General features: G+C 42.6%; 1 protein-coding gene across 2 annotated transcripts in view; it reads right to left on the bottom strand.

Moving 5' to 3' along the window:
- LOC124789487 (proton-coupled amino acid transporter-like protein pathetic) overlaps window positions 1-27005 on the bottom strand; it is a 437101-nt gene that overhangs the window by 121525 nt on the left and 288571 nt on the right. For both annotated transcript variants that reach the window (XM_047256866.1, XM_047256867.1), the window contains exon 2: window positions 25967-26112. In XM_047256866.1, the coding sequence (XP_047112822.1) occupies window positions 25967-26112 (146 nt within the window). The remainder of the gene's footprint in view (window positions 1-25966; window positions 26113-27005) is intronic.

Below are 27005 nucleotides of genomic sequence, written 5' to 3'. Positions count from 1 at the left end.
TCAATGTGATGAGTGATTGCCTGGGTTGAACAATGAAGTTCAGAAGAAACTGGCATAGGCATGCGTATTAAAATACGTAAACCGGCAGAATACGGCGCTGCGGTCGCAACGCCTATGTAAGACAAAAAGTGACTGGCGCAGTTGTTAGATCGGTTACTGCTGCTAGAATGGCAGGCTATCAACATTTAAGTGAGTTTGAACGTGGTGTTACAGTCGGTACACGAGCGATAGGTCACAGCATCTACAAAGAAGCGATGAAGTGGGGATTTTCCTGTACAACCATTTAACGATTCTACCGTGAATATCATGAATCCGGCAAAACATCAAATCACCGACATCGCTGCGGCCGGAAGAAGATCCTGCAAGAACGGGACCACCGACGACTGAAAAGAATCGTTCAACATGACAGAAGTGCAAACCTTCCGCAAACTGCTGCAGATTTCAATGCTTGGCTATCAACAAATGTCAGAGTGCGACCTATTCAACGAAACATCATTGATATGGGTTCTCCGAGCCGAAGGCACACTCGTGTGATGACTGCACGGTACAAAGCTTTACGCCTCGCCTGCGCCCGTCAACAGCGATATTGGACTGTTGATGACTGGAAACATGTTGCCTGGTCGGACGAGCCTCGTTTCAGTTTGTATCGAGCGGATGGACGTATACGGGTATGGAGACAATGTCATGAATTCATGGACACTGCACGTCAGCAGGCGCTGTTCAAGGTGGTGGAGGCTCTGTAACGGTGTGGGGTGTCTGCAGTTGGAGTGATATGGGACCCCTGACACGTCAAGATACGATTCTGACAGGTGAAACATACGTAAGCATCCTGTCTGATCACCTGCAGCCATTCATGTCCAGTGTGCATTCCGACGGACTTGGGCAGTTGCAGCAGGACAATGCGATTCCTCACACGTCCAGAATTGCTACAGAGTGGCTCCAGGAACTCTCTTCCGAATTTAAACACTTCCGCTGGCCACAAAACTCCCCAGGCATGAACACTATTGAGCATATCTGGTATGTCTTGCAACATGCTGTTGAGAAGAGATCTCCACCCACTTGTAATCTTAAGGATTTATGGACAACCCTGCAGGATTCATGGTCTCAGTTCCTTCCAGCTCTACTTGAGTCATTAGTCGAGTGAATGCCCCGTCGTATTACGAAATTTATGCATGCCTGCTAGTGCCCTACGCGATATTAGGCTTCAAGGATAACAAAAATAAGAAGGAAATCGCATAGGAAGAGATCGGGACTGTACGAAGACTATGTAAAGACATCCCAACGGAACTTCTGCAGAGTAGACGAAACAACCTAGACATCCCAGCGGAACTTCTGCAGCGTAGACGAAACAATCTTTGCAATATGTGGTCCCTCCCACGACCTCCAAACAGTCCCCATCTCTCACCATGCGACTTCCATATTTTTGGAGACGTGAAGAAAGACATTCTTATCTGTCGATTTGCTTCACACGCCTGAGTACAATCATCGTTCAGTAGGCAACAGCAAAAATTTTCCGTGAAGACACTGTCTTGTTTCAGAGTGGTATAAATGTATTAACAGCTTTAATAACTTTACTTATGTCTTGAGCACACTTTTATTTTCCAACAACCTTACGTGCTTCGACTTTCATAATTTTCAGAGGCATTGCTATGTCAGTCATATAAAAACATTAGATACATTGTATCACGACAACATTCTCGAGCACGAGATAAACGGAAACTACAGTTTGCAGTTGTCTCATGCTCGGGAATGTTGACGTGATACAACGTGTCTTTTTTTTATATGGCTGATATAGCAAAGCCTTTGAAATGACTGAAAGTGAAAACGCATAAGATTGATGGAAAATAAAAGTGTGTCAATACGTAAGTGAAGTCTTGTGCCCCGTCGTCTTACAGTATTTTCACGTAATTTATAGTGTTAACAGTGATAGCGATAATTTTTGAAATGATAAACAATTAACTTAGTTTCTTCCATCTGTCTCGTTTCTATTTGACTGCCTCTTATAATAGAATCATTCTAACTCCAGGAACATCAAATCTTCGAAAAGGCTTTCGATCTATGCAGATATGGTGGTGTTATGGTACTTAGAGATGGTAACCAGCGGATGGGGGAGGGGTAGAAATGTTGCATCCTGTTATAGTCCTCATTGCAGCATTTAGCTGGACATAGATTTTCGCCTTACGTGAACTATTAAGCTGTACTTATTCACTGTGCGATGTTAAAAGAGTATCAAAGCTGGCAGCCAGATTTACTCGTATGTATTATAGATCCCTGGCTTAAACATCAGTGCACAACTACATCGGAACCGTTCTTAGGACCAACCAACCGGACATTTGGGTCGTAACATTCGTATTTCACAGGTAAATGTTGAAAGTCTTATCCGATCTAAAGCCCAGAACATCTTTCGTATGCTAAGCTACTTGAAAACATTGTGCCTTTCATATAGATGGTGTAGCACACTTCTACCGAAAAGACGTCGAGGGATCGTGAAAAATGTAAAGGTGACAAATGGGGGACGGGGGTGAATTTCTAGTACAGAGAGGCGATGTTACAGGGGCCATCGTACGCACTTCAGCGGTGAACACGAGTTTGTGTGCTGAAAGCTGTTACTTTGCTTCGCTATCGCTGTAGTGTTGTCACTGGCGTGGACGCTTAGCACTACTGCTAACTTCCTGAAAGCTGCCAGACGAACCGCGAGGTACCCACTTCTGGTCTGTCACCTTACTCCCTAATGAATCTACCACTCTATAGCCGAGTGAGCGTTTTCGAACTTTCTAAGCATGTTAAAACTACCGAACGGGTACCCGACAAGTAACCTCTTTCGCGGGCAATGATCTCATCAACTGAGATATTCATGTAAGACTCTCGGCACTCCGTTACACTACACTAGCTTACAGCTTCAGTTCTATTTCTTCCCCCCTATCACTTTCCAAATCTCATAAATGCTCTTTTGCATTCTTACATTAATTCACTGTGCTATTGTGTAGAGTATTTTGTACATCATCACGACAGTGCTGTAATATTCTACGAGGGTTGCCCAGATTGTAATGCACCACACTTTTTGTTTTCAGCCGAAAACAACGCTACGAATGCGAAACGTTACGTCTTTATTATTTAAAAGTCTCGTGAGTGAGCGCGCCAAGTTTCCGTCACTTCCGACAGATAGCGTAGCTGCAGGACAGTTTCAAGATGGCGTCTGTAGGTGATGTTCGTTACAAGTAACGTGCCGTCGTTGAACTTCTCACTGCAGAAAAACGAACTGTGGGGAATTATTCAAAAACGCTTGTACAAAGATTATGGAGCCAGTGGCGGATCCACAAATAGGTCCACTAGACATGGGCCTAGGGGCGGCACCTCAAGGGGGACGGCATTTTTTGCTCTGTATTTATTTTAACCTGTTTTTAATATGGTTGAACAACTTGCTTGTTTAAATAAGCCTTAAGAACGAAATTCGACAAAACAAGTTTGGAAATATACATAGTTTACTTGGTGACTGAATGGAATTTAACATTGGGTTTCTGTCTGGTATTACCTTCATGATTGTTCAAAATATGTTGAAGTAAGCTGCCAAGACACCAATCTTCTATGCAATGTTTGAAAAGTGATTATTCCGAGAATGTCATCGGTTTCTACTTAACCCTACCATATTTTTCCAGTGAAAATTCCGGGACCCCTGAAAAGCTGTGATAAACTAATCAACAGTTTCTTAAATACTGTAACATGTCTGGGCCTCAGTGTGTAAAGCCGCGCGGGGTTAGCCGAGCGGTCTAAGGCGCTGCAGTCATTTACTGTGCGGCTGGTCGCGGCGGAGGTTCGAGTCCTCGCTCGGGCATGGGTGTGTGTGTTTGTCCTTAGGATAATTTAGGTTAAGTAGTGTGTAAGCTTATGGACTGATGACCTTAGCAGTCAAGTACCATAAGATTTCACACACATTTGAACATTCAGTATGTAAAACCCGACTCTGCTTAAATTTCTTGTAGAAATTACGGGGAAGTATCAAGTCAACCCTCAGTTGCTGTAATTAATGTGAAAGCTCTGTGGTCTTCAATGCCTTAGCTTTGATTTAATGACACCCGTTTAACAAAGCATGTTGACACTGGGAATGTGTTACATTTTTAAACACATGTTTATAAGAAAAGAACATAAGCAGAATATCTAATAATGTATGAAATACACATCACAACAGTTTAAAAATTTTATTTATTTACTTACTTAGTTACTTTTTTTGGCGAAAAAAGACGAAGAAACCAACTTTCGTTTGTCTCGTTTATTGTGCTGCAGCCTGTACGATATCAAAGTTCCCACTCTGTGCAATCGAGTAGTACGTGGCATTGCAAATTTTATATTAAACTTCTTAAATAAGCTTTTTTTCTTCGAGGAAGGGTTATTTTTATTTTATGTTGGAACAAAAGGTGCATGTGTGTAGACGTAACAGCAGTGTTCACAGAAATGACAACACGCCACATCAAGTGCCGACAAGACTACTTAAACTTTGTAGTCTGTCGTCTTTGCCCACAGAAACAGCTAAAATGCTATAAGAGCAAGTGGGATAAGAGTGGATTCAGCACACCTCACTGCAAGAAATTTCAAAACTTATTTGCTTTCTAAATTAGACAGACAGTGTCAAGAATATTCAGAACATATTTGCGTCCCAGCTAAAATTCCGGCGACGCGGGAAACAGAAGCCAAAAAAGGGACTGTCCCGTTTTCTTTACGAGACGAATTACAGCCGTCAGGTGTGCTTCTACTGTTCACTGACAACGGAGAAACATGCGACAATGAAACTGAATTATTCTGCATTGTCGTTCTTCATAGTTCTTCATAGCACAGTTATGTCAGGTAATCCGAGTTGGTCAGTTCATCGCTTCGAAATTAAAGGAAAGATCTTTGTGCTCGTGTACCGTGTTTAAAGTAAAGAGCTTTGTGTTCATGTGCGGTGTAGTACGATTTGAACTAGATACAGTCTTTCTTTACAATTTTTTTATTTTGTTTTGACTGTTGGTTGACAATTTTGTAAGTGCCTTAACATGAATAACAGTGAAAAAAAGCAAACGTGCAAAATTAAGTGGGGCGGCATTTCAGAAATTATCGAAGGAAAGGCGAGAACGAGAAGCCAATGCTCTGAAAACACTTGGCAGACCAGAAAATGTTTTCGCAAAAAATGTTGCTGGTTCGACTTCTAGTGCAAGTAATACAAATGATGTTTCTAGCACTGCAGCTGTTCTACAAGAAGTAAACGAAACAAAAGTTAAAAATGAAGAAAAGCAAATTGTTCCTGATTTCGAGTTTCACAGAAAACTAGGTGTCGAGTCAGACATTACAAAAAGAAATAATCTCGTTAGTGATGATCCTGCAAAATGGTGTGTCACTGAATCAACAATCGACATTCTTTACAACGTGTCATTAACCAAAACTGTAACGGTAATTCTTCTAATTCAAGAAGATAAATAGGCGATAAAACCAGATATTTGAGCAAAAATGTATTTTATTGTAAACTTTTAAATGGTGAATCAACTTTGCGTTATTTTCTAGTTTACTCCTGTAGCACCAGTGCTGTTTTTTGTACATCACGTAAATTGTTCGGAGGTAAGGCCGTGGTTGCTACTAATGGTATTGCAGATTGGAAAAATATATCTAATATTTTATCTCATAATGAGAATTCACTTGAACACAAAAATTCTGAGTTATCACTCTTAACAAGAAAAAGTCGAAATAAATCTCGGGTGAACAGCTTGGTGTGAGTGTACAAAGGAGACACTATTTCGGCAATCGACTGATTGAATATCGAAGGCAGGGGGAGGAACCTCCGAAACACCGCCGACAAACCTCCCTGGGCGCGGACCAACGAGGGAACACTCAGACGCCTGTTTCTTTTTTTTTTTTTTTTTTTTTTTTGAGGTGTTGTCCCAAGTGTACCCGCCTTTGGCGGTCTCTGCTTGTATTTGTGTTTTTAGGAAAAGGTAGGTTTTGCACATCTCTATTTACAGCATTCAGTAGTAACTGGGCTCCCATTTTAGGGTCCTTGGTCTTTCTTTTTTTTTCATATTTAGTTTTCTGAAAAAATTTGTCTGTTGTTTTCTTGAAGTTTCTTGTTCTGGTTGGTAGTCATGGTTATGAAATTAACTGTCTTATCCAATGGTTTTAATGGTGTTATCGTGGAACTATCGCTTTGGGGACTTTATATTTGTGCCATGGTTGGGGTTCTATTGTAGCGACGGTTGTAAGTTGAGGGGTATGTTGTCTGCACGCATCGATTTTTTGGAAGATTTTTTGAGCGTGATCTTGAATTTTTTCCATTATAGACTTTTCATTTAGTTGTTCATGCATTTCAGTTATCCCCGTCCAGCGAGGTACAGCGAGGGACCATCTCATGCATGTGTTTTGTAGTATTTTAGCTGTTCGATATTAGTTTTACAGGTAGTGCCCCATGCTGCCGCTCCGTATAATTTTGCTGGTTGAATTGTAGATTTGTATAGTTGGAGTTTTGTTTTTGTATTTATTTCTTTGCTTTTAAAGAAGGGTATTAAAATGTTCATCATTTCTTGTTCCGTTCTTTTCCGTTCTATGGTGTTGCCTTTGAAGGTTAGGGATTGGTCAAGTTGTATTCCAAGATATTCTGTCTTCGAGCTCCATGGAATAGTTTGATCTGCGACTTGTAGTTAGTCTGGGTTGTCTCTGTTTCGTGAAAAATATTGCTGCTGTTTTGGTTGCATTAAAGTTGATTTTATTCTGGTGTGCCCATGTTTCCCTGATATCAATTTGTCGTTGGGCTCTTGCTGTTATTACGTCAATATTACTTCGTGATGTAAGCAAGGCCGTGTCATCTGCATATAGGCTCAAGGTTACATGCGGCAAAGTAGGTAGATCGTTGACGTATAAATTGAAGAGTATCGGTGATATGGCTGATCCTTACGGAATTCCGGCTTCGGGTATTTTGGTGGCTTGTCTTTTTCCTTGGATTGTGACCGAGAATTGTCTGTTTTGGAAGAAACTATCGATAATTTTTATGTGACAATCTGGAATGGGTGTAGTCTGATGTAGTTTAATTAATAAATTTTCCTTCCATTCTTTGTCATAGGCTTTGGATATGTCGCAAAATACTGCTGCTGTGGATTTGCTGGGATTGAAGTTGTTTTGGATGTATTCGGTGATTCTGATTAACTGTAACTCTGCTGATGATCCTGAAGTGAAAGCGAATTGTTCTGGGCGCATTCCGTTGTGTGTAGTGAGACAGAGCTGTAAACGTTTTAAAAGTATTCTTTCAAGTACTTTTGCGAGCGTTGGGAGAAAGCTTATTGGTCTATGATTTACTGCTTCCGCTGGTTTTTTCCCCGGTTTTGGAATGGGTACTATTTTTGCAGTTTTCGTTGTCTGCAAAATATTCCAATATTAGACAGCTGTTGACTATTCTTGTCTTGGCTTTTCTTGGTTGTTTTTCTTGGATGTTTTAAGTGAATGTTGAATATTTGATCAGTACCTGGGGCGGTGTTTTTCGTTTCTGATATTAACTTCTCTATTTACGCTGGTGTTGTGAGTAAAGGTCTTCCCATTGACGGTGTGCCTCGGAAATGTTGTAGGGGGTGTCGAATTCTGTCGGTTTCGTTTTCTCTGTTGTTTGGATTTTGTTGTTCATAATTTGGTAAAGACATTTGTAGATTGTATTCGTCGGCGAATAGTTCCGCTTTTGCTAATGCGTCAATTATTAGTCCTTCTGGTCCATTGACAGCTGTGTACGGAGTTGGTTGTTTTCTAATGTTTCTGACTACGTTCCATTCATCGCGTGTTTGCAAGAGGATGTCTGTCATTTTGTCTCCTCAGGTTTGCTGACGCCATTCTGTTACTCGTTTGTGTAATTCTCCTGATAGTTTCTTCACTTCTTGTTTGTCGCGAGGGTTGTAAAATTATAGCCAGCGTCTTCTATATCTATTCCTTTGCATTTTTATTCTTCTAGTAATAGGGGAAATGTCTCGTGGTATGGTTCCGGATTAATGTTTATAGTTGATGCTCTTTTTGCGGCTATTTTAATTTTTTTAGTGAGAACTTCTGCAGCGATGTTATTTTTGTTTTTGGTGTCTAAGTTCATTGTAGGACGGATGTTGTTGGTTAAGTGTCTCCTGTATAGGTGCCAGTTTACTTGTATCTGTTGTGGTTGTGTTATTTGTAGAGCTGTTCTATGGATAAGTCCTAGGACAGGCTTGCGATCAGATGAAAGATCGTTAATAGTATGTCGTTTTAAGTTGGGATTTATATTCTTAATTAGGGCAATGTCAAGGACATCTGCAATTTGTTTTTGGACATTCGGGATTCTCGTAGGCTGGTGTGGAGCGTGGATTGTGCATTCTACACTCCTGAAAGTTGAAATAAGAACACCGTGAATTCATTGTCCCAGGAAGGGGAAACTTTATTGACACATTCCTGGGGTCAGATACATCACATGATCACACTGACAGAACCACAGGCACATAGACACAGGCAACAGAGCATGCACAATGTCGCCACTAGTACAGTGTATATCCACCTTTCGCAGCAATGCAGGCTGCTATTCTCCCATGGAGACGATCGTAGAGATGCTGGATGTAGTCCTGTGGAACGGCTTGCCATGCCATTTCCACCTGGCGCCTCAGTTGGACCAGCGTTCGTGCTGGACGTGCAGACCGCGTGAGACGACGCTTCATCCAGTCCCAAACATGCTCAATGGGGGACAGATCCGGAGATCTTGCTGGCCAGGGTAGTTGACTTACACCTTCTAGAGCACGTTGGGTGGCACGGGATACATGCGGACGTGCATTGTCCTGTTGGAACTGCAAGTTCCCTTGCCGGTCTAGGAATGGTAGAACGATGGGTTCGATGACGGTTTGGATGTACCGTGCACTATTCAGTGTCCCCTCGACGATCACCAGTGGTGTACGGCCAGTGTAGGAGATCGCTCCCCACACCATGATGCCGGGTGTTGGCCCTGTGTGCCTCGGTCGTATGCAGTCCTGATTGTGGCGCTCACCTGCACGGCGCCAAACACGCATACGACCATCATTGGCACCAAGGCAGAAGCGAATCTCATCGCTGAAGACGACACGTCTCCATTCGTCCCTCCATTCACGCCTGTCGCGACACCACTGGAGGCGGGCTGCACGATGTTGGGGCGTGAGCGGAAGACGGCCTAACGGTGTGCGGGAACGTAGCCCAGCTTCATGGAGACGGTTGCGAATGGTCCTCGCCGATACCCCAGGAGCAACAGTGTCCCTAATTTGCTGGGAAGTGGCGGTGCGGTCCCCTACGGCACTGCGTAGGATCCTATGGTCTTGGCGTGCATCCGTGAGTCGCTGCGGTCCGGTCGCAGGTCGACGGGCACGTGCACCTTCCGCCGACCACTGGCGACAACATCGATGTACTGTGGAGACCTCACGCCCCACGTGTTGAGCAATTCGGCGGTACGTCCACCCGGCCTCCCGCATGCCCACTATACGCCCTCGCTCAAAGTCCGTCAACTGCACATACGGTTCACGTCCACGCTGTCGCGGCATGCTACCAGTGTTAAAGACTGCGATGGAGCTCCGTATGCCACGGCAAACTGGCTGACACTGACGGCGGCGGTGCACAAATGCTGCGCAGCTAGCGCCATTCGACGGCCAACACCGCGGTTCCTGGTGTGTCCGCTGTGCCGTGCGTGTGATCATTGCTTGTACAGCCCTCTCGCAGTGTCCGGAGCAAGTATGGTGGGTCTGACACACCGGTGTCAATGTGTTCTTTTTTCCATTTCCAGGAGTGTAGTTGGTCTTGGGCGTCGTATACTTGTCCTCCTTTTCTGTTTGTCTTGCCGGCCGATGTAGTCGAGCGGTTCTACGCGCTTCAGTCTGGAACCGCGCGACCGCTACGGTCGCAGGTTCGAATCCTGCCTTGGGCACGTATGTGTGTGATTTCTTTAGGTTGTTTAGGTTTAAGTAGTTCTAAGTTCTAGGGGACTGATAACCTCAGATGTTAAGTCCCATAGTGCTCAGAGCCATTTGAACCATCTGTTTGTCTTGATTGAGTTCCATGATTCGTGTTTTACATTGAGGTCTCCTAGCACTAGAATTTTTGGAAAGCGATGAAAAATTGTCGTAAGGTCTTCTTTAATTAGTTATATTTCCGATGGCGGTGTGTACGTTGACTGCGGTTGCTTGTAACGGTTGAAGTGGTGGAAGTGTTTCATGGTGATGGGTGATGTTCCTTTTTATGAAAACGGCGGTTCCGCCGCCTCTTCGGTACTGTCGGTCTGTTCTGTAGGTGTGCGTATTACGTAGTCAAAACGTCGTCGTCGGAGTAAAATGAGTTTCTGTTACTGCGATCATGTCTAGTCGATATTGGGCGTTAAATTAATTCAGTTCTGTTTGTTTCAGTTTGAGTCAGTTCGCGTTCCAGTTGCAGAATTTTAGGTGTCGTGTTTGCCCTTCGTGTGCTATTTTTTAAGGCGCAACGAATGCCTTGATGATTCCCTCGACAAGACTGAGGAAACATGTGATTTTTTGCTGTAAGTTGAGTGTTGCAATATCTGTTAGTGCTTGAGAAAAAGGCTCCATAATACTGGCCGAGGTCATTGAACTTGCTTTGTCATATTTTGTGCTGGGTCTGTTTGCTGTTGCCACTGAGTAGTATTTTTTGTGTTCTGCAGTAGATGAGAATGGGCCGTTACGTCCGAGTCGCGAATTGATGGATGTTTTCTTCTCTGTTCTGGATTGTTGTGCAGTAACTTGCTGAGCGGTGGATGGTTGTGGTACAGACGGTTGCTGGGTTGTTGCTAGACGGGATAAGGTTGCCGGTTGTGAACTGGATAGCATTTGAGGAGCAGCTTGCTGTATAATATGCGTTGTCTGTCATGTTCTGTTTTGGCGCATGTTATTCCGGGTTTTATATTTGCGAAGTAAGTCTTGATATTTCTTGCATCCTAGAAATGAAGCTAGATGCGCCTCGTCGCAGTTCACACATTTTTGTGGTGATGTCCGTGGCGAGGTACAGTTCTCAGACTCCTGTGAACCCACGCAACGCACACATTGCGGCGGGAGTTCACAGTAGCTTCCAGTGGGCTAGAAGCGTTGGCACTTCTTGCATTGAGATGGTCCGTCGTTTGGTTCATAGATTTCCACTCTTATTTTTGTGTGTAGGATGTATTTGATGTCGTAAATTTTTTGACTGTCCTTGCCTTTCGGAAGTGTTACTGCGTATGTGGGATGAGATTGTTTGGTTTTTCATCTCGTTTTCTGTGCTGATATACCTTTGCTTGGGTGAAGCCGTTTTCTTGTAGTGCATATGTCAGTTCGTCTTCGGTTATTTGTGCTGGCAGTTTTTTAATTACGACTTTCAATTCTTTTTTTTTCGAAAGCTTGGTGAGTAAAAAAGGGAATCTGGTATTGTCTGAAGAACTGTAGTGCTTTTGCGTGGTCTTCTAATGATTCAAAGTCTGGTAGAGCACTTGCCCGCCAAAGCCAAAGGTCCCGAGTTCGAGTCTCGGTCCGGCACACAGTTTTAATCTGCCAGAAAGTTTCAAATAAGTAACCATTTTAAGTCATATGCTGAGACAGAAAAACTGTACTGGAGCAGTGTGTTGAAAAGGGTATTTGCAGTTGTGAGGAAGCTAACAAGTCGTGGATTTCCCCTGCATGGACACCTCGAAAGATTCCATTCATTACATAATGGTCAATTTATGATGTCTCTTGAACTTATAGCCGAGTTTGATCTTTTTCTCGCAGAGCACATTGAACGATGCGGAAATGCAGGGCAGGGACAGAGAAGTTATCTTTCTTCAACAATCTGTGATGAAATAATAGGGCTTCTTTCTGAACGAATAAAAAGAATTATCGTAAGTGAAATAAAACAGGCCAATTATTTGTCTATAATAGTAAATTCTACTGCAGACGTTTCACATACTGATCAATTACTTTCATATTAAGATATATGAACGAGACTGGTGAACGTGTTGAACGTTTCCTTCTCTTTTTTACCAAACCCGGGACACAAGTCCAAAAACTTAGCTGAGGTCGTACTAAAAGTCCTGTCTACAAATTCCATCGATATTACTGATTGTAGAGGCAAGTCATATGACAACGCATGCGCAGGCCGCTGTGGAAGAGCGGTTCTAGGCGCTAGAGTCCGGAACCGCGCTGCTGCTACGGTCGCAGGTTCGAATCCTGCCTCGGCCATGGATGTGTGTGATGTCCTTAGGTTAGTTAGGTTTACGTAGTTCTAAGTCTAGGGGACTGGTGAACTCAGACATTAAGTCCCATAGTGCTAAGAGCCATTTGAACAATTTGACAACGCAAGCAATATGGCAGGAACCTACACTGGTTTGCAGGCACGCATTAAGAACGAAATCCGAAAGCGAATTATGTGCCTTGTCCAACACATTCTTTGAATTTAGTCGGCTCTAGTGCTGCAAGCTATTGTCGAGAAGCATGTTCATTTTTCAATGTAGTGCAAAACCTTTATAATTTTCCCTCTGCCTCTACCCAGCGCTGGGATCAACTTCTTTCTTTCATGAGTCCAGGAAGGAAAACGGTAAAAACTTTATCAAAAACATGTTGGTCAACAAGAGAGGAAGCGTGTGTAAGTCTATACGAAAACTGGGAGGGCGTTATCAATGCCCTCACACATACTGCCAATAATACATTTGAAAAACCACTTGTGCGAAATGAGGCTTCAGTTTTACTGAATCAACTCGGCATACTAGAAACAGTATTCATGAGGACAGTCTGGGATGACATACTCCAGAGATTTAAAAGTGTAAATCTGAAATTGCAAATGTAAATATTGATACTAAAATAGTGCATGAATTATATGAATCACTCGTAGGATTTATTGGATCTATTCGTGGCATGTTCGACTATTATGAAAATAAAACCATGGAGATTGTGACTGAAATAGACTATGAATGCACCTATAAAAGATCACGAAAACTCAAACTTCATGATGATGAAGAAGTGGACCCTGAAGAAATTTTTCTGACTGGAAGAGAAAAATTTAAAGTCGAAACATTTCTCCCAGTACTTGACAACTTGTACGTCGAATTATTGAGGAGGAAGGAAATCTGTAGAACACTGTTGGTCTCCTTCACAGTTTTCACTAACCTTAAGGAAAGTTCACCTGACGATATAGTTGAACGTGCAGCAAAACTCCAAGCATCATAAGACACAGATTTAGAGCCTTCCTTCCCTAGCGAATGTGTACATTTCGCGGAACTTTTGAAATCTTCTGATATTAGTGATATACCAGTCAAAATGAATAAATTTTTACAAAAAGAGAGGTTACAGCCCGTGTTTCCGAATGTTGACATGGCTCTTAGAGTATTTCTATGTATGGCACTTAGAAATTGTTCAGTAGAACGCTCGTTTTGGGCTCTTACAAGACTGAAATCGTACCTACGTTCTACGTTGTCCGAGGAGAGATTGAACGCCTTGTCCATGCTTTACATCGAAGCCGACCTCCTAACTGATAACTGTCTGAACTACGAAGATATGATCAACGTGTTTTCTGTCATCAAAGCCATACGCAAACTTTGCTGATTGGTGAGTTTGTTTATTTATTCATATTAGTTTTAAAAATTTAAGATTATAATGTGATTTTTATTATAACTTAGAGCTCATTCATTGGATTTACAAACTACGTATTACCGGTTTATTTTACAATTGCCGATGGCAGAAAGCGGAACTAAACCTCGTTTATGCTGAGATCCGAACGACGCAGGCCGCTCGGCGCTGTACAGTCAAGTAATACTGGTACTCTAGTATATTACAACAGATGCGTATTCCTGGCGTCTGCTGAAACGTATAGTTAGCGCGGAAATATACGTTATCGGACAGTACGCTTAGATGCAAAAGTGTTCATAAATAAAGCAGTTCAGTTCTGTCGATAAATACGTAAAATCTTTGCTAATACCGTCAGAAAGAGCTATGGTGAGAGCAGTAGCTGTAGTACAGAACTCTTCAGCCTTTACGTGGATTAAAGGTATTGTGTACACTTATTATGCAGCATCTAGCTACACATAGCCTAATGCTTTAAACGTTAACGATTAGATTATAAAACAAATTTGGTTTTTCCGCACTAGTCTGTAAAATTGTGTAATTGCAAATCCAGTTCTGTGTTTGTTCGTCTGTATTTAGTTATTAATTCGTGCACCGAAATCTCTATTTCATTTTCATTTCTTACGCTTTCCTATAGAGTCACGTATTAATATCGAACGTGTTTTTTTCTGCTACACATTCAAGTTATTAGATTGTAAAACGACAGTTTAATTTTAATTTTGAACGCATCTCTGCAAAAGTACATATTAATTTCTAATGTATGACACGTTCACTTCAATTTTTAGATCATAACACAACTTTTTTATTTTCATTTTCAACGGTTTCGTGTAAATGAACGTATTAAAAGTGCATCTATAACAAAAATCCATTGTCTCCAACACGCTCTGCTGAATTTCTAGGCCATAAAAGAAAAGTTGTGTTCGTTTCTGTTGTCTTTCGACAGAAGAATGTGTTAACACAATGCAGTTTTAAGTTTGTTTTATCCTCTGCCGTACACCAAGTACAGTTCAGGAACATTATTACATTTTGATTGAGCGCAACTAGACCGCTGACGCGTCCTTCAGAACAACGAATAGCAGATTACGGAAACAGCTAACAGCGCCCCCACCCAAAACGGCAACTGTGAACTTATCGGGAAATAGTTATTATTTAAAACACCTTTTCTTGGAGGGGGGGGGGGGCGCATATAATATGGTGTGCCTAGGGGTGCAAAATTTTTAAATCCGCCACTGTATGGAGCATCTGCTGTCGATAGAAGTGCAGTTAGTCGCCGGGGACGGAGTGCGTGGTCATCAGAAGGCGGTTTGGCGGAGCTCCACGATTTGCAGCGGTCAGGGAGACCATCCACGGCTGTCACAACTGACCTAGTCCCCTCGGACTTCGGTTTGTTTGGGCCATTAATGAATGCCATTCGTGGAAGACATTTTGAGGACGATGAGCAGGCGATTCACACTGCGAAGCACTGGCTGCTCCACCAGGACAAGGATTGTTTCGCGCTGGAGAAAGGCCACATAACAGGATGGAGATTACGTGAAAAAACATGGTGTGTAGATAAAACACCATTCTTCCGTGTGTGTAATTCTCATTATGTTCAGTAAATAACTGTTGAAGAAAAAATGCGGTACATTACTTTCTGGGCGACACTTGTACAACATAATTATTTTACAAACCGAATTTGGGCTTTCACGCCATCGTCAGGCCCAAAGGTAAATTATATGTGGCTTTGAAATTTTTGAGAGATCAAAGATATTCAACTAGTTGATTACAGAGTATCTATGTTGGTTTCCAAATATGACAACTGTTAACATTTGATTAAGGACTAAAACTAGGGAAATTACTTCAGTAAAAACGCGATGGAAGGCTATTTAAATTAGATAAAATATGTGATACATTAAATAATGAACTACGTGACATACAAGTGAAACGTCTGTCAGAAATGGCGAGTAAAGGAAGTGTCTGATCATTCAATACTAAGCTTGAGCAAGTGGACACATGTTCGTTAATTTCCATCACACCGAGGTACTTCATAATCCTCATTTTTACATAAGACTTCATGGTCCAACTTGTAACTGTGGCATTTTTAAGCAGGTGCTCCGGAAAAGTACAGTCTCATTCCTAATACTCCATATTATATGGTGTTCCTTCAAGCAGGTAGACATTGCCCCACAATTACGAGTGATTTTGAATATTTCATTCTTTTATAAAGTTGAAGAGCAGTCTTTACTATCGGGTAAAACGTAGCCAGTAGTATGGCGCACATAAAATGTTTTAAACTGAAAGGATTTCATATTTGTGCACACATCTAGAGAGAAATTTTGTAGATATGAAACCGTACACCAGTTACTAAGATCTTTAAAAAATGGGTCGAGAACAAGGCAAAGAGGAGAGGAGACCAGTTACTTTGTTTGTTCCTGCACATCTTTATGATGAAGAAAAGATAACGCAGATATGATGACTTAACCTGTGTCTATGGGTGTTTTCGAGCAGCATATCCGTAATGTAACTTTCTTCCAGGTTTGCTAGTCCAGCGTAGCATGTTGGAGAGATTGTGGGGAGTTTGAAAACGGAAGACATACTGGCAGAACTAAAACTGTTTGCTGTTTGTAAAGAGCACACATTCCATTTGAGAATCGAAGATTCATTATGGAAACGATAAGTTAAACTCTAACTAAACCATTTCTTCGTAGTATTGTTTCTTCCACCTGTAGCAAAGTATACATAAGAACTTCCGCCGATAACAGCAATTGCTTGCATAAGTGAAGATTCTGTGATCGAGACCGGTCCGACACACAAACTGACAGAACAAATCGCAACACCAAGAAGAAATTGTGCGACAAAAATGAAAGTTAGTAGGCGTGTTTCTACAACTGAAAGATGACGTCGATTAAAATTTCGCGGAAAATGCAAATCAGATTAGTTTTAAATACGCGCTGTAATAGTCGTGAGCGTTAGTGGTGAGCTGATTTTAGTCAAGAAATCCTTTAAGCTGACGAAACAGCAACACCACAATGAGTTTCAAGGAGATCGTGTAAGTGGATGTTCCTTTTCTGCTACTGCAGAAGTACTTGGTAGGGATTTAGCCAATGTAGATAACTGCTGGCAGCGGTAGACGTAAGAAGACTGGCCTCAGCACGGCCAGGTGGCATTACCGAGAGGGAAGACCATCGTGTTCAGCGTATGGCTCCGGCGCATTTTGAGCAGCAGTTAGCTCACAGTGACACAACAAACCGTTACAAATCGGTCACTTCAAGGACAGTTCCGAGTCAGACGCCCTGTAGCGTGCATTCCACTGACCCCAAACACCCGCCATTTGTAACTTCAGTGTTGTCAAGCAACAGCTTATTGAAGTGCAGGATGGAGGCCTCATGTGTTTTCTGATGGAAATGGAAATGTCGTGTGGCTAGGGCCTCCCGTTGGGTAGACCGTTCGCCTGGTGCAGGTCTTTCGATTTGACGCCACTTCGGCGACCTGCACGTCGATGGGGATGAAATGATGATGATTAGGACAACACAACACCCAGTCCCTGAGCGGAGAAAATCTCCGACCCAGCCGGGAATCGAACCCGGGCCCTTAGGATTGACAGTCTGTCACGCTGACCACTCAGCTACCGGGGCGGACGTGTTTTCTGATGAAAGCTGGTTGTGCCTCGTTGCCAGGGATGGTCCTGTATTGATTGGAAGGACGCCAGTCGAGCGCATGCAACTAACCTGTCTGCGTGCTAGACACACTGTAGCCACTCCTGGAGCTATGGTCTATGTTGTGGTTATGTGTGACAGCATTAGCACTCTCGTGGTTAAGACCGAGCGAGGTGGCGCAGTGGTTAGCACACTGGACTCGCATTCGGGAGGACGACGGTTCAATCCCGCGTCCGGCCATCCTGATTTAGGTTTTCCGTGATTTCCCTAGATCACTCCAGGCAAATGCCGGGATGGTTCCTTTGAAAGGGCACGGCCGACTTCCTTTCCCATCCTTCCCTAATCCGAGCTTGTGCTCCGTCTCTAATAACCTCGTTGTCGACGGGACGTTAAACACCAATATCCTCCTCCTCCTCCTCTCGTGGTTATCACACGCAGTCTGACTTCAAATTGATACCTCAGTCTGATGATTCGATCTGTTGCCTGCCATTCATGAACAACATTCCAGGGTGTGTTTTCCAACAGGATAACGCTCGTCAACATACCAACGTGCTCTATAGAGCGTCGACATGTTGCCTTGGCCTGCTCGATCACCGGATCTGCCTCCAATACTGCAAATATGGCTCTTCATCGGACGACAACTGTAGCATCATTTACAAACGGCATTAACCGTCCCTCTATTGTACGACCAAATGCAACAGGCATGGAATTCCGTCCCATGAACTGACATCCGGTACCTGGGCAACACAATACATGCACGTTTGCATGCTTGCATTGAACTTTCTGGCAGTTTAAACGATTATTAGTGTACCAGAATTTCACATTTGCACTTGTTTGTCTTGTGGTTACATTAACCTGTGCTCTAGCAGTGTTAATCACTGAAATGTGTTAACTACATAAATATACTCCCAAACTTTCAATATCCTACATTAATTATACAGGCCAATGATGGAAAACGTTTTTGCAGAAAATACGTTATTCTTATTTTTTTTAGGGTGGGAAATCCAAATATGATACTTAAAAAACTGTATCACCCACCATTTCTAAACATTTTACAGTTAAATTTATTATATTAAGCGATTTCTTAAAGAATTTAACACCTTTTATCCAGTTGAGATCATTTAAAAAGGAAGTGTAATGAATGTAGATGACGTTGGTAGCACTGCTGAAAAACATTTGCTGACAAAAAAAAGGTCGATTCTATTTTTGTGTTAACAGATTGTGTTTTGTTTACTGTCAACCTAACCTCATTTTCCCGTTCTCTGTACACGTGCTCAGTACAATGTCTAATCTTGGTTGTAAAAACTCTGCTGACAGCTTTTGTTATATTTGTGGTGAATTTGTGATTAAAAAACACCAAAGAAACATTATAGACTTTGTGAAAAAGGTTTAGCTATCATACTTTGGATTTAAACAGATAAATCCTGGGCGCCGCATAAGGTTCGTTAGGTTTCTGGTGAATATCTGAGAAAATGGTCTAAAAAGGAGAAAAATGCTTTTTGATTTTTTTGATTTGCTGTTCCTATCATATGGAGGGAGCCAAGAAATCATTCCGATGATTGCTACGTTTGCAGTGCTGATATTACTGGTCATAATTCGAAAAAAAGAAGGTAATAAGCTACCCCACCCTTCCATCCGCCATCCGACCACTAGGGCATGGTGTAGATCTGCCGGTTCCTGAACCACCAGATGATTTAAATTCTATTCCAATACAAGTATTTTCCGATGTGCAATGTGATTTAGATGAACCAGATGATGATGAATTCCATTGTAATACAGGAAGTTTAGAGCCCAGATTGTTTACTCAGACCGAGCTTAACGATTTGGTTAGGGATCTGGGCTTAACGAAAGAAAAAGTTGAATTGCTTGGCTCTAGATTAAAAGAAAAGAACTTATTGGCAGTTGGAACCAGCATATATATGTACAGAAAGAGCGAACAGCAATTTTCCAAATTTTTTCAACAAGAAGGTGATTTAGTGTGCTGCTCAGACATTCCCAGCCTGATGAATGAGTTTGGTATTGAATACAAAAAGGAAGGCTGGAGGCTGTTTATTGATTCATCCAAAACTACTTTAAAGTCTGTTTTATTACAAAATGGATACATGTATGCATCTATAGCTGATGGACATTCTGTACATATGAAAGAAAGCTATGGAAACCTAGAAATAGTGCTAAATAGGCTTTTCTGCTCAGTGTTGGATGGTGTGTGGCGATCTAAAAGTAATATGCATGCTCCTTGGTCAACAAGGTGGCTTTACCAAATTTCCATGTTTCTTGTGTGAACGGACAGTAGGGCTAGGGATCAACACTGGTGCAGAAGGAACTGGCCTGTGAGGGCGTCTGGTGACAAGAACATTTTACGCAAAAACCTTTGTGGAGACATGGCTTAGCCACAGCCTGAGGGATATTTCCAGAATGAGATTTTCACTCTGCAGTGGAGTGTGCTCTGATATGAAACTTCCTGGAAGATTAAAACTGTGTGCCGGACCGAGACTCGAACTCGGGACCTTTGCCTTTCGCGGGCAAGTCCTCTACCAACTGAGCTACCCAAGCACGACTTACGACCCGTCCTCACAGCTTTGTTAGTGTTAGACTACATGATTTTTCGGCCACTACCTGGTCTCTCTGATCAGGATTATGGTGAGGCGATCACATACAAGTACATACAAAATTTTTGTTGTCAGGATGAGATGCTTTTGTTTCAAACTACTACCATTGGGAGTCTAAACTTCGGTGAAGGCTTACAGTAAGTTCCGACAGGCAAAGATCAGAAACTGTCTCCGTTTCTACTGAATCATGGTCAGTAGTAGTATCTGGATGTTCTGGTGAACTGAATTGTGTTCTAGATGATGCTATCGACCAACCAAAAGGTTTCGATTGAAGCTCGTGCTGAGGTCTTGAACAGGGCAGTCTTCCAGAGCCACCAGATTTATTCACAGTGAAATATTAACTTCTGAAGTTTTAAATATACTGAAAATATTGTTGCGTCATTTGATGTGCCTCATTTTTTCTGAGATCACAATTTCATCCAGATTTGCTTTAATACTTGACTGTAAAATCTTATAGATTCTCAAACAGCTGTAAGAAGCCGTCTTTCAGCTTGTGTGACATTTGGTTCCTGTCTTGCACACAGTCCATGCGAGCAACAGCGTTGCAAATTCCAAGCTTTGGGATTTACCCATTTCAAGCAGAGCTGTTCGTCTTTGTACCTGGACTCGTCCTTAGTCCTGAGCCCACTAGCGTTCAGCCATACCACAATTTCGTCTCACCTCGAACCAATACTGGGCTGCCGAATCGCTCGTGTACATACGCATAACGTCACAATCAGATGCATTACTAAAAAGTATCAAATTCATTTCTTGTAAGTCAGATGCGTTATTACTAATAGTTAGGATAATAATACATGCTAAATACCAGACCTTCTAGCCCTTAAACTGAATGTGTCCGGGTCAAATTCTTATATGTACGGTTTCCTGATCCTTGCGCAGGTTTATCAAATATTCAACTTGAGAGGAGTAGTATGACATTTCACATATGTAGACACGGGTCAAAAGGCAGTTAATAAAGTAATCATTCCAATCAGTATTATGTAGCTTTCTCGAAGTCTTTCTCCGTAGTTGGAAACCGACTCTGCAATAATCTTCCACAATATATTAGAGAATCGAATAACATCTCCAGCTTCAGAAGACATTTAATTGCATATCTGCTAAAGCAACAATAATGATTACCATTGTACCTGTACGCAATCGTTATCCTTGTACATCCTTCTCTCCAACCATATCTTCCTCGTTTTCCAGTATTCTTAGCTGGTGCAGTCTCATTAAATTTCCTTCCCCCAGAAATTGCTGTACCAGGAAACATCTATTTTCTACATATATAAATTCTTTTTACATGGTGACAATTATTGAATTGAATGAAATAACTTCTAAACGGTGCGCATTAGGACGTTCACACTCTACCGTTGGCCGTGGGGCGTGATGGCATATGGTTTGGTTTAGCGACGAAGCCCACTTTCATTTGTAGGGCTTCAATAAGCAAAATTGGAGCATTTGGGGGACTGAGAATCCGCATCCGCGATCGACAAGTCTCTTCACCCTCAACTAGTCACTGCGTGATATGCAGTGTCCAGTCACGGAATAATCGGTGCAGTGTGCCAAACGGTACATGAAGGTTCTGGAAGATGATTTCATCGCCATTATTCAAAGTCACCCTGATTTCAACAAGGTGTGTTTTGTGCAAGACGGAGCTTGACACCATCGAATCAGGAGAGTGTTCGGTATCCTGGAGGAGCACTTTGGGGACCGTATTCTGACTCGGGGGTACCCAGAGGCCACTGGCATGGCCCTTGATTGGCCACCACATACTCGGGATCTCAACACATGCGACTCCTCTTGTGGGGCTACATTAAACACAAGGTGCACAGAAATGACCACAAAGCCGTTGCTGAGCTGAAAACAGCCGTTCAGGAGGTCATCGACAGCACCGATGTTCTGACACCTCAGCGGGTCGTTCAGAATTTCGCTACTCGTCTGCAACACGTCATCGCCAATGACGGCAGGCATAACGAACATGTGATAACCTAAATCCGAATATCTGTAGTGACGTTTTCATGTTGAATAAAGTGTGTCCACACCGTATTTTGTAACTAATTTACAACTCTTTCGTATAGTTCAATAATTGTCACCCTCTATATGTGTCACTATCATAATTGTTATCAGTGTCATTATTATTGTCAATATTATTATTAGCCATATTATCGATATTAGTGGCCTCTTGAACTCTGCTCAGGACACGTCAAACGAGTTGTCTGATTGCTTATGTAGAAATGGCAGACCATTCTTCTCCACGAGCAGAAACCTGAGAAGGTGGGCTCTGTAAGTCACTCCAGAGGAGTTCCGTTGCCTTCATGTCGGGACTCTGGGCAGGCGAGTCCATTTCAGGAATGCTATTGATCACAACCTCCCCCATGAACCATGGACCTTGCCGTTGGTGGGAAGGCTTGCGTGCCTCAGCGATACAGATGGCCGTACCGTGGGTGCAACCACAACGGAGGGGTATCTGTTGAGAGGCCAGACAAACGTGTGGTTCTAAAAGAGGGGCAGCAGCCTTTTCTGTAGGTGCAGGGGCAACAGTATGGATGATTGACTGATTTGGCCTTGCAACACTAACCAAAACGGCCTTGCTGTGCTGGTACTGCGAACAGCTGAAAGCAAGGGGAAACTACAGCCGTAATTTTTCCCGAGGGCATGCAGCTTCACTGTATGGTTAAATGATGATGGCGTCCTCTTGGATAAAATATTCCAGAGGTAAAATAGTCCCCCATTCGGATCTCCGGGCGGGGACTACTCAAGAGGACGTCGTTATCAGGAGAAAGAAAACTGGCGTTCTACGGATCGGAGCGTGGTATGTCAGATCCCTTAACCGGGCGGGTAGGTTAGAAAACTTAAAAAGGGAAATGGATAGGTTGAAGTTAGATATAGTGGGAATTAGTGAAGTTCGGTGGCAGGAGGATCAAGACTTTCGGTCGGATGAATACAGGGTTATAAATACAAAATCAAATAGGGGTAATGCAGGAGTAGGTTCAATAACGAATAAAAAAATAGGAGTGCGGGTAAACTACTACGAACAGCATAGCAAACGCATTATTGTGGCCAAGATAGACACGAAGCCCACGCCTACTACAGTAGTACAAGTTTATATGCCAACTAGCTCTGCAGATGATGAAGAAATTGATGAAATGTATGATGAGATAAAAGAAATTATTCAGGTAGTGAAGGGAGACGAAAATTTAATAGTCATGGGTGACTGGAATTCGAGAGTAGGAAAAGGGAGAGAAGGAAACATAGTGGGTGAATATGGATTGGGGGAGAGAAATGAAAGAGGAAGCCGTCTGGTGGAATTTTGCACAGAACATAACAATCATAGCTAACACTTGGTTCAAGAATCATAAAAGAAGGTTGTATACATGGAAGAATCCTGGAGATACTAGAAGGTATCAGATAGATTATATAATGGTAAGACAGAGATTTAGGTTCAAAAAATGGCTCTGAGCACTATGGGACTTAACTTCTATGGTCATCAGTCCCCTAGAACTTAGAACTACTTAAACCTAACTAACCTAAGGACATCACACACATCCATGCCCGAGGCAGGATTCGAACCTGCGACCATAGCAGTCGCGCAGTTCCGGACTGAGCGCCTTAACCGCGAGACCATCGCGGCCGGCAGGGATTTAGGAACGAGGTTTTAAATTGTAAGACATTTCCAGGGGCAGATGTGGACTCTGACCACAATCTGTTGGTTATGAACTGTAGATTAAAACTGAAGAGACTACAAAAAGGTGGGAATTTAAGGAGATGGGACCTGGAGAAACTGACTAAACCAGAGGTTGTACAGAGTTTCAGGGAGAGCATAAGGGAACAATTGACAGGAATGGGGGAAAGAAATACTGCAGAAGAAGAATGGGTAGCTTTGAGGGATAAAATAGTGAAGGCAGCAGAGAATCAAGTAGGTAAAAAGACGAGGGCTAGTAGAAATCCTTGGGTAACAGAAGAAATATTGAACTTAATTGATGAAAGGAGAAAATATAAAAACGCAGTAAATGAAGCAGGAAAAAAGGAATACAAACGTCTCAAAAAATGAGATCGACAGGAAGTACAAAATGGCTAAGCAGGGATGGCTGGAGGACAAAAGTAAGGATGTAGAGGCTTATCTCACTAGGGTAAGATAGAAACTGCCTACAGGAAAATTAAAGAGACCTTTGGAGAAAAGAGAACCACTTGTATGAATATCAAGAGCTCAGGTGAAAACCCAGTTCTAAGCAAAGAAGGGAAAGCGGAAAGGTGGACGGAGTATCTAGAGGATCTATACAAGGGCGATCCACTTGAGGACAATGTTATGGAAATGGAAGAGGATGTAGATGAAGATGAAATGGGAGATACGATACTGCGTGAAGTGTTTGACAGAGCACTGAGAGACCTGAGTCGAAACAAGGCCCCGGGAGTAGACAACATTCCATTGGAGCTACTGACGGCCTTGGGAGAGCCGTACACCACAGCATCATCAGCAAGCAGACGCACATTGCTATCCACCCTATCCAAAAGATCATTTATGTAGATAGAAAACAATAGCGGACCTAACACACTTCCCTGGGGCACTCCAGATGATACCCTCACCTCTGATGAACACTCACCATCGAGGACAACGTACTGTGTTTTATTACTTAAGAAGTCTTCGAGCCGCTCACATATTTGGGAACCAATCCCATTTGTTCGTACCTTAGTTAGGAGTCTGCAGTGGGGCACCGAGTCAAACGCTTTCTGGAAGTCAAGGAATATGGCATCCGTCTGATACCCTTCGTCCATGGTTCGCGAGATATCATGTGAAAAAAGGGCGAGTTGCGCTTTCGCAGGAGCGATGATTTCTAAAGCCGTGCTGATGCATGGACAGCAACTTCTCTGTCTCAAAGAAATTCATTACATTCGAACTGATAATATGTTCGAGAATCCTGCAACAAACCGATGTTAAGGATATTGGTCTGTAAGTTTGAGGATCCATCATCCGTCCTTCTACCCTTCTTATAGACAGGCGACACCTGCGCTTTATCCAGTCGCTCGGGACTTTACGTTGGGCAAGAGATTGGCGATAAATGCAAGCTAAGTAAGGAGCCAATGCAGTAGAGTACTCTCTGTAAAACCGAATTGGATTGATGACAGGTAAAGTTTTCCAGGCTTTCGACAAAGCCAAAACCCTTTATTCCCATTGCCAAAGAGCACTATGTGACTCATACCTCCAAATCACTCGTTTACGGTCTCCAATGTGCAATGCTGTCGCTCCGACACCACTTCAAGCATCGCTTCGCACTGACTACAGATATTTGTCGCTCATGAGGAGCTCATCGACCATTGTAATCCCATTCACTCTATAGCCCAGACTCACAGTCACTGTGCAAGATGGGTACTGAGAGCGGTCTAGAGCTCAAGAATAACTGTGTCCACAGATTTTATGCGAGTTTTTTACAACTGCCCTGCACAATGCTACTCATTCGCTCTCTGTCAGTATATGAGGGCTGCCTGACCATATTTCAAAACAAAAACAGCCCCGAATACGAAATTATTTAGTGTCAATGACGCGTTTCACATCATCGGATTGTGTAAATGTAGCTGGATACCTGACCCATCAGTCATAAAACCACATATAATATGAAATAGGCACCAAGGTAATCGGATATTGGTCTCTATTTTGTGTCATATATCCAGCTACTTTGACACAATCTCATGACGCCGTAAAAGGGTGAAACGTGTCATTGACATTAAATAATTTCTCATCCGAGTCTGTTTTTGTTCTTAAACACCTTTAAATCGGTGAAACCTGCCATGATGGAATGGGAAATTTTTGCTCCGTCTTGATTTAGCTTTCCTTGTTATTTCAGGTTTCCACTTCACAAGGACATCGCCAACAATGGCCTTTGGCAGCTGTAGAAGGGTTGATAAGTCCCTGATGGAAATGTTTGTTGTTGAGGTTACAGCCAATGTCTAGACCACGTTCTAAGTCACTAACTTCTCCTGACCGACCAATTATGCTGTTACGACTTCACTATTGCCGGCAGAGCATTCGCCGTCTCCTTTTAAACTGCACGGTACGCCTCTCTTTACATATAATAGTTCCGCATCAAATATGGTTATCTGGATACTTTTGAACAGATTGTAATGCTGCTACAAAAGCTTGGCATTAACCAAACAACCAAGAGATAATGTAGCTGGCTAGGCACGTGGTACTCACGTGGAGGCCACGTGCTGGTCAGCTGGCACTATGGCGGCAGGGGTGGCCGGAGGCGGCCGCTCCTTGAGTTCCAGCTCCAGTTCCAGGCCGCGCTTCTCCCCAGCCATGTCCTCGTCTGGGCAGCAGTCCTCCAGTAGCGTGTAGTACTGGAACACAACAATGGCACAAGTGCATATTTAACTACTGTACCAAGCCTTTCTCAGGAAGAATATTGAGGCTGTGTGAACAGGATGAGACATTGCGATGGTTTCAGCAGTAGCGTGTTAGATATGTTATGAATCTTTTTTCATTTACTTTCAAGTACAGTTAAATTTCGACATGCGTTATAAACGTCTTTCATTACGATATATACAGTGTGACCTAAAAGTCCATTAACATTTGAAATTCGATATTTAATGGAATAAAGTAGCTACAGAAGTGAAAACTGTCACACGTACTTGAAATGAGCTAGGCTTTTATTGAAATAAAAAAAGTGCGCAAAATGACCAAAAGATGGGACTTTATACAAAAGGAATAATTAGCATAATAACTGATTTTTTGCATAGTACATGTTCTTCATAACAAATGCTCAACATATTGGCCATCGTTCATCAACAATACTTACAATGTGAACAGCACTGTACATCATATAAATGGGATGGCGAGAAACTGTCGCCGGATTTTGTCTTTAGGCACATGAAGTGTTGAGTGCTATTAACAAGGGATTTCAGATGGATTCCGTATTTCTGGATTTCCGGAAAGCTTTTGACACTGTACCACACAAGCGGCTTATAGTGAAATTGCGTGCTTATGGAATATGTTATGTGATTGGATTTGTGATTTTCTGTCAGAGAGGTCACAGTTCTTAGTAATTGACGGAAAGTCATCGAGTAAAACAGAAGTGATTTCTGGCGTTTCCCAAGGTAGTGTTATAGGCCCTTTGCTGTTCGTTACCTATATAAATGATATGGGAGACAATCTGAGCAGCCGTCTTCGGTTGTTTGCAGATGACGCTGTCGTTTATAGACTAATAAAGTCATCAGAAGATCAAAACAAACTG

Source organism: Schistocerca piceifrons, chromosome 3 (assembly GCF_021461385.2).
Source record: "Schistocerca piceifrons isolate TAMUIC-IGC-003096 chromosome 3, iqSchPice1.1, whole genome shotgun sequence".
In the NCBI taxonomy this organism is placed as follows: Eukaryota; Metazoa; Arthropoda; class Insecta; order Orthoptera; family Acrididae; genus Schistocerca; species Schistocerca piceifrons.
Note: the sequence above shows the minus strand (reverse complement) of the source record. Positions and strands in the feature narration are given on the sequence as shown.